The 8,211-nt window shown below is 60.1% G+C and overlaps 1 protein-coding gene across 1 annotated transcript in view; it reads right to left on the bottom strand.

Annotated features, from left to right (window-relative positions):
• Positions 1-8,211, bottom strand: part of COQ8A (coenzyme Q8A) — a 64,478-nt gene continuing 56,267 nt past the window's right edge. Inside the window, exons 6-15 of the mRNA XM_006157246.3 lie at positions 6,102-6,224; positions 3,740-3,825; positions 3,484-3,624; positions 2,930-3,011; positions 2,748-2,841; positions 2,474-2,615; positions 2,195-2,302; positions 1,901-1,966; positions 1,526-1,612; positions 1-471 (exon numbers count right to left, since the gene is read on the bottom strand). Of these exons, the coding sequence (XP_006157308.1) occupies positions 184-471; positions 1,526-1,612; positions 1,901-1,966; positions 2,195-2,302; positions 2,474-2,615; positions 2,748-2,841; positions 2,930-3,011; positions 3,484-3,624; positions 3,740-3,825; positions 6,102-6,224 (1,217 nt within the window). The 3' untranslated portion in view covers positions 1-183. The remainder of the gene's footprint in view (positions 472-1,525; positions 1,613-1,900; positions 1,967-2,194; positions 2,303-2,473; positions 2,616-2,747; positions 2,842-2,929; positions 3,012-3,483; positions 3,625-3,739; positions 3,826-6,101; positions 6,225-8,211) is intronic.

Below are 8,211 nucleotides of genomic sequence, written 5' to 3' on the forward strand. Positions count from 1 at the left end.
CTATCACGTGCTGGCCATGGGGGCTCCAGGCAGCCTCCCTCTCCCCAGCAGAACAAGCCACCCTTTCCTGGTGGGCAGAGGAGCTGGAGCAGAGCATCGACACCACCACTCCTACTAGTCTGTGGCCCACGTGAGGGACGGCGTCCCCTCGGACCAGCTTGGGCAGGACTGCAGGCCCAGTGGCTACTGCGGCTCAGCCTGCCTCTTGCAGTAGTTGCTATAGGCCTCCTCGAACATGGCTTTACAGGGGAAGCGGGCCTTCAGCTTGGAGCAAATGAGGAAGGAGCCCCCCATCTTCCTGTGTAGGGAGTAGGTCTCCTCGGGTGGGGGGATGAGACGGTGCTTCAGCATGATGGGAATCAGGTTGTGGATCTTCTCAGTGGTGCTCTGGGTACCAAAATCAAAGGGCTCGTCCGAGGCAAAGGCCTCCCCCAGGATGAGAATGGCATCCAGGTGGGCATCTTCCATGGCCTGGATGGAGGAGAGGAAAGGTGAAGGTGACGGGATTTGAGAGCGGCCACCCAGCCCCGTGGCCCTTACTGCAATGCCTTCAGCAGGCAGTTCTCACAGGAAGCTCTGCCTGGGGCCTGAAGCATGCTGGGCAGGTGAGTGAGTGGTTTTAAATACGCATCAGTGACAACAGGCAAAACTCAAAACCACAGAGCCTGGGAAGCATGAAGCTCTCAGAGCAGCGGGGCTCACGGGCTCATGCAGTAAGAGTGCCCTGCCTTAAGGCACCCCAAGTTTTCACAAAACACTATTCAGGGCAAAAACAACAGTCCATGGGCCAGAGTCGGCCTAGCCAGTGGTCATGTGCTGGATGCAGACCTCTGTCTGTCGGTGCTAATGGAGGACCAAGTAACTGACACCAGGAGACATAGAGAGGCATGGCCGCTAGACTGCCTAAGGCAGTTACTTGGAGGCTGGAGTGGGGGCCAGACTTGTCAAGTCAGGCCTCACAGAGAGAGTGGACAGAAAGGAAGAGCAGAAGTGGGGTTCTGTGTACTGAGAGCTCCATTACAGATGAGACGGGTGAGGCTCCCAGGTGCCGGCACACACTGGCTGTGGGCTCGCAACCCAACCCGGCGCTCTAACCTCTTCCCCCAACAGTTGAAGAAAGTGCTGCCTTCTGAGGATCACAAACCATTCTCCTTTTCTTAAAGGGCCACCAAGATTCCTTCCAACTCTCTTCCCCTTCTCCCCAGTGAGGCCTTTAGGGCCAGGGCTGGGCTGGGCTCTCCCCTCAAGCTGCAGTACGTCCATGGCCTCAGCTCAGGTGGGCAGTGAGAGCACAGGTCATGACCAGTCAGTGAGTACCCAAGCCGCCCTCTGAGAGTCTCACGCTCAGAGGCGCTGGGGTCCAGCCAGGTCTTCAGACTGTCCTCAAGACCCCTCAAGGGTGACTATCCCCAGTGCTTCTATCCATTATATCCCGAGGCTCCACTTACAATTTAAGAGGCAAAGAAGTCCAAGCACGCTCTCGCCAGCCCAGAGCGGTCCCATGGGCCCCGGCCACACCACTCACCTTGACCTCATAGCCAGTGAGGAACTTCATCTCGATGGATTTCTGCCGCACGGCCTCCCTGTCCCTGTCAGCAGCGGCCCTGATGATCTGGGCAGAAGACAGGAGGGTACCCGTGGGGCAGCAGGGGAGCCACATGCCACCTGCCCAGTGCTGTCCCTCACCAGGCCCTGCCTGGGGCCACAGCCAGGGCTGGGAGCCTGCAAGGGCATGGCCTGCCCCCTGGCACCAGAGCTGGGGGGCATACAGCCTTCATCGGACCGTGCAGATGGCGGACACAGGGCTGGAGTGCAGTAATTCTCCCATAGGGCCCCCCGGCATCCTGTCCCAACTTCACACAAAGGTGGACCAAGGCCAAGGGCCCTCTCCCGACCCTACCTGAATGTAGAGGTCAGTGAAGGATCGGTCATATTCCCGCGTTGCCCCAAAGTCCAGAAGGGCCACCTGGGGATGGGAGACACAGGGAAGGTTTGCCTAGTGGCCTGTGCTGGGTCTGTGCTGGGGGTGAGGGGGAGCAGCGGAGGGGAATGAGCTCTTCTGGGTCAAGTTCAGACCCCCAGGTCTCAGAACCCCTTACTTTATGTTCCCAGGGAGATGTTCCCAGGGGCTCATGCACCCTGCTCCGGAGAAGCCCTCAGGTCTAGCCACAGGTGCCCCCACCCAGGGGCTCACCTTGTGCTGCTGAGGGTCATAAAAGAAGTTGGACCAGTTGGGGTCTGTCTGCATGAAGTGGAACTCGAACAGCTCCCTCAGGCACAGAACCAGGATGTTGTAGCAGATCTGGGGACAGCAGGGGCCTGTGTCAGGCAGGCTGCCTGGTGACCCAGGAGTCAGGAGCTGAAAGTCCCCTGCCCCAGCCTCTGCCCAGGCACTCGCTGCCCTGACGTAGCACGGGCTCCCTCCACAGGGTCACTGCAGGTGCATGGCACACCCCCTCTCACTCAAACGCACCTCGTTCCGAACCTCCTGGCTCAGCCCTTCAGCCTGGTCCAGGGGGAAGCCAGACACCAGCTCCGTGGTCAGCACGTGGGGGCTGCAGAGCTCGTCCACGATCTCGGGCACGTAGAAGAAGGGGTGGTCCTTCAGCAGCTCCCTGGTGGGGGGAGGGCACACCTGGCCACAGTCCTCCTGGGGGCAGCCCCCAGCAGGACCCCTCCGAGCCACCCGTCAGACCTCCCAGGGGCGTGGGAAGGCAGCAGGCAAGGGGCCCAGTGAGGAGGCGCACCGGAACTTCCTGGCACAGGCGGCCTCCCGCTGGTAGTCGCACTCGAGGGCCAGCTCCCGCCGCAGCACGTCCACCAGGTGCTCCGGGAATAGGCCTGGGCCAGGAGGGTGAGGCAGGCAGCCCATGGTCAGAGGCCCCCAGGCCCCGGGCCCTCCCTGCCCCGCCCAGCGGCCAGTGCAGACCTTCTGGGAGCATGTTGCTCATGTTCAGCACGGCCATGAGGTTGTTGACGTCACTGTTGATGCTCTGCGCCACGCCCGGGTACTGCAGGGGAGCCAGGGTTACCAGGCAGCTGGGGCCCGCCGTCCCCATCACCTGTGTGCTGCTCGGCGGTGTCCCAGCTGTCCCTGCCCTTGGGCAAACCGGCGCCAAGGACCAGTGATACTGCCGTGACCCCTGGGCCCCATCACACCCTCGTTCAGCTTCGGCCCTCATCCCAGAAACCGCGCCCCACTCAGTGCCGCTCCCTCCAGCTCAGGCCCCCAAAGCAAACCATCACTTGCCCCCTGTCCCCGCCTGTCCCACACCAGGCTTGCTGGGAAGCTGTTCCACCCCCCAGCAAGTCACTCATTTAGCAAATACTTCTAGAGCATCCAGTGATGACAACGTGCTGGGGACAGAAAGACAAATGAGACACGGCCCTGCCCTGGACAGAGATGCCCAGAGAGAAGGGTGTGGGGCCCAGGCCCTGCCCTCTGCAGTCCCGCAGACCAGTGAGGCGCGGGCCGGGCCCTACCTGGATCTTCATGGCCACCTCGCGGCCGCCCTTCATGCGGGCCAGATGCACCTGCCCGATGGAGGCAGCCGCGAAGGGCCGCTCCTCAAAGTACTCCAGCTTGTCCCGCCAGTCGGGGCCCAGGTCGTTGTTGAGGGTTTTCTGGAGGGAGAGGCCCAGAGAGGCGGTGAGCACAGCCTGGCTGCCTGGGCACTCACAGCACCCCCCACACCTCAGCTCCCCGCTGGCCAGGGGCCCTGGACCCACCACCTCTCACCGTCATCTGTTTCAGCGGCATGAAGTCGGCGCTCTGCCTCACCCGCTCGAAGATCTTGGCCAGGTGGGGGTTGATGAAGGCATCATCTGGGGGGCACGAGAGAAGTCAGAAACACAGCGACAGCGGCCAACCGGACACCATCCGCCCTGGGAGGGCTGAGACGTCATTCCCTGTCCCCAAGCTGGAATCCAAGGGGTGGAGAAGGCAGCTGACCTCCTTCCCTCTGTGCACCCAGGAGCACCTTTCCCTCGGGCCGCACAGGCTCCTGACGCCATGGACAGAGGGCTCTGGAGAGGACGCTGGGTCACACTGACCTGGGGCGTGCACTCTCCTGGGGCATCGGGCTCAGCAGCCAAAACCAGAGCCGAGTGCACGCCAGACTCCACGGCAGGGGCCCACAGGACGTCCTGACCGTGGTGCGTGGCCAGCCTGGGCCCCATGGCACAGCCGGGAGCCCTGACGGGGCAAGCTTTTTAGGCACAATGTATGTAAGGGTAAGAAAATTCGTGGGTGGGGCCAGCAGATGGCGTAGCGGTACGCTGCCGGACTCCCATGTGGCCAATTACAATGGATGTCCCAGACCCAGTCCTCCCAGACCCAGTCCTCAAAACTCATGCCAGGCACATGTGTGTGCCCAAGAGCTCGAGAGAATGGAGGAGAAGGGACTGCAGCTTCTCACTTTCCCTCTCACTGTCTCTGTCTCTCTCTCTCTGGCAAGCACACATGCCCTAAGGCAAAAACCTAAAAAAAAAAAAAAGAAATTGTGGAATTCAAGTATAAGTTTACTTTGATGCAAGAAACTGTGGAAATCCATGCCTATTTTTTTCATAAACACATTTTCATGTGTTCTTTTTTTGAAGACCTATCGTACAGTACTTTATGATTATAAAGGAAATTTTTAGGGATTAGCAGATGGCTTTAGCAGTTAGGTCACTGGACTCCCACATGGCAGAGCATGGTTCAAGTCCTGGACCTGGTGGCTTCAAAATCACACCTTGGTTCGAGTGCATGTGTGCCCAACATCCCAGGAGGAGAATGGAGAAGGGATTGCAGCATGGCCATGCCCCCAGGCGGCGATTTCTCACTTTCCCTTTGTCTCTATCTCTGTCTCTCTCTCTCCAGTGAGTGCACATGCCCTAAGACAAAAATCTCTCAAATAAAATGTTTTTTAAAAAATAAAGACATTAAGGGGCTGGCAGGTGGCGTGGTGCTTAAGGGTGCTGGACTCCCACATGGTCAACCATAGTTGGAGTCCCGAACCTGGCGGCTTGCTTTCTCATTTTCCCTCTCTTTCTCTGTCCTCCTCTGGTCAAAGTTTAAAAATAAATAAAGTTAAATAAAATAATTCTTAAAAAGAAAGAAAAAAATAAAGACATTAACATCACCCATAATCAGATAACCTTCAGAGGGTTACTATTTTTTTCCTTTCAATGCGTTTTTCATACGCTGCACGGAGACTGGTCCGGCTTTTCTGCAGGTGTTATTCTCTCATGAGCTCTTCCCTGTGTGGTTAGAGTTTTCCACTGTTTTTGAAACAGCGTGGCTTACAGGGTCCCGTAGCCACAGGCAGGCCCCCCAGGGGACCAGCCCCGCAGGATCTGCTGCCTCCAGTCTCCATTGATTTGCTGGCTATATGCTGAGGCTCCTGGGGCAGAGCTCTGAGCCCACCTGGAGCCAAGCCCTAGGATACGTCATAGCCATGGAATTCTGGAGGATGTCAGAAGATCAGACTACAATGGCTACTGCCCACCGGCCTTCCAGAAAGTCACTCGACGCTGCAGGACCGCAGGCAGCCTCCCAAGGTCCTCTCCACAGCCACCGCCTTCATCAAGGCACCTGACCGCTTGTGAGGGTGGAGGGTGGACTTTGCCTCCACAGCTCCCACCAGGGCCTGCTCCCGTCTGCTCCTCCTTGCAGGGCACCATGTAAGGCCTGAGGCTCCCCCACTGCCAGCTCTACTTCCAGGTCCACACTGAGCCTCCCCAACTTTCCTCCTTGGAATCACATAGCCCATGTTCCCAACACCACAGCATGGTCGGCCTGGGAGCTCCCCCACCAACAGAGTAGGTGACCTGCGGCTGGGCTCTGGCTGACTGCTGGGGGGCCAGGATAAGGTGTTTCTTTCAAAACACCCACAAAGCAGCAAGAAAAACCCACTGTGAGCTCCCGTTTAAACACCCTCATGCAGGCCTGGCTCCCCGGATGAGCTCCGGCAAAAGCAGTCTGTCCCCACAAACTCCCTTTGGCCCTCTGCCTCACACCAAGCTTACCCTGGGCCAAAGCGCGGTGCCCACCACCGCTGCCCGGCCGCCCTCCCCCAGCAGTCCAGGCCCGGGCACAGGCTGGTGCCGGCCACACTCACCCTGGATGCTCAGCATCTGGCCCAGCTTGAGCGCTGCCCCGCGCACCTTGCACAGCGTGCTCACGATGCGCTCCGCGTTCGCCTCCGACAGGAAGGGGCTGGAATCCAACACGGCCTTCTTCCCTGTGGGCAGGAGGGCATCACCACTGACCCCCAGGAGGGCCTGGGAATGTGGCGGGAGAAATCCCGCAGAGCCTGATGCGGAGAGGGCTCGGGCAACGTCTGCTTCCCCTGGTTCTCCCAGGCTGCTGTGCACTTTTAACTCCATGTTCCATACCCACCTACCAATGCCGAGGCCACCAGGGCTCCCCAGGGCTCCCCAGGCCCTACCCGGCCCCTCCTGATGCTCGTGTGCATGCACACACATGTACATCAAATATACAGGGTCGCTCTCTCCATATCAGACTCTGGGACTGGAGGTTCTGCGAAGGGGCATGAACAACTGGAATGGGGCAGGACCAGGAAGGAGAGACCTGGAAGGCCAGTGGGCAACACTGGGACTGCCAAGTCCTCGCCTGAGCTCCCTGGCCTGGTATGCTGGGAGAAGGTCCCTGTGCCCGGACTCAGCGTGCTGGCTGCAGGGACAGTTCCAGCCTCGAGGGGAGAAAGTGCAGGGTTGAGGACAGCCTCAGGCGGCTGCTGCCTGTTCTGCCTTTTGCCTGCAGCAGCCCAGCAGACCACAGGCAACACGGGGTAATCCTAAGGGTGTAGGCCACTAGGGGGCGGTCAGGTGCAGGGCAATGACTCGGAGAGCTACAGTGGTGTGGTCAGGGGAGCAGGCCAGCCTCTGCCATCAGCTTAGCCCTGCCCAATTACTGAGTCTGCTCTTGTCCAGGGGTGGGGAGAAGCCTGGGCAGGAGTCAGGGCGCCAGGCCTCTCTGCCTCCTCAGCACCCTCCGTCGTGGGACTCCAGTTAGATCTGAAGCCCCCAGGGCTACAGCACAGCCTCCTCCTTCCCACTCTGCCGGCACTGGTCTCTGGGTACATCCCTATGGGCCTAGCACGGTGCTGGAGTGGAATTGAGCCGCATCCCCAGCACAGAGCAGGAGCAATGGTCATGCCGCTGCCCTCTGCCCAGGGCCATGTCCTGCCCAGTCTCTGCCAACCAGGGCGAGCGGGCTGCACCAGGCACGTGAGCACTGAGGCTCTGGAGAAGAGAAGCCCGGAGACGGCGTGTGCAGGGACATGCCAACACCTGGAGGCACGTATGTGGGAAAGGAACTGGGTTTCCTTTTGGGTTCCAGAAGGTAGGGCAGGGTCCAGGAGGGGAAGAGGCTGAGCTGCCCCAGGAGGCTGCACTGGGGCCCATGCAAGGGCGGCGCAGGGCAGCTGGGCCCAAAAGGGTCCCTGGAGCACCTGTTGGCCCTGTGCTGCAGCCTAGTCTGAGGCAAGAGCAGCCCTCAGGGTCCCTGGGGAGAGAGGCAAGAGAGGGAACTGAGGGGAAGGCCACTGCCCCAGGCCCCAAGAGGGTTTCTCCCCTAACACTGCACAGACCAGGCCTGGCGGACTCTGGCGTTCCTGGGGTCTGGGGACAGTGCCAGTCCCTGCAGGCTGCAGGCCTGCCCCCTGCTCCGCCATGGCTGTGAGAATGGCAGATGGGCCTGGGACAGGGCTTGCCCCACCTCAGAAGAGGTTCTCAGGGACAGAGCTGCAGAAAGCCGGCCAGGGTCCTCCAGGCCACAGGGCCAGGGCCAGGGCAGGATGCTGGAGTGCCATCTCAGCCTGACTAAGCCCAAGGTCCTCCTCTCAGAACCTAAGGCACCCGGGCCCCTTGACCTCAGCCCAGGGTCACCACTGTCCCTGACAAAGGATAACAGCTGTAACCCCGGAGCCTGCTTGGATGAGGTGGGGTGGTCAGCGGCCAGCTGTGGCCAGTGGGCATGCTGCCCAGTGCAGGCTGGCTCCCCACTCCAGAGAAATCCCAGCTACGTCTCCCAGTGTTTCAGCACGGATACTAAAAATACCCTCGCTAAATATTCTGTCCCCCAGCCCTTCCAAGGACATACACAGTGCCCCATGTCCCCACGACTCAGGGGCCTGTGGGTGGGGCTAGTGCCTCTTCCCAGAATGGAGAGTCTTGTGGATGAAGAGGGGCCATCCCAGTGGATGG

The sequence above is a fragment of the Tupaia chinensis genome, unplaced genomic scaffold, assembly GCF_000334495.1.
Source record: "Tupaia chinensis unplaced genomic scaffold, TupChi_1.0 Scaffold000532_1, whole genome shotgun sequence".
NCBI lineage: Eukaryota > Metazoa > Chordata > Mammalia > Scandentia > Tupaiidae > Tupaia > Tupaia belangeri.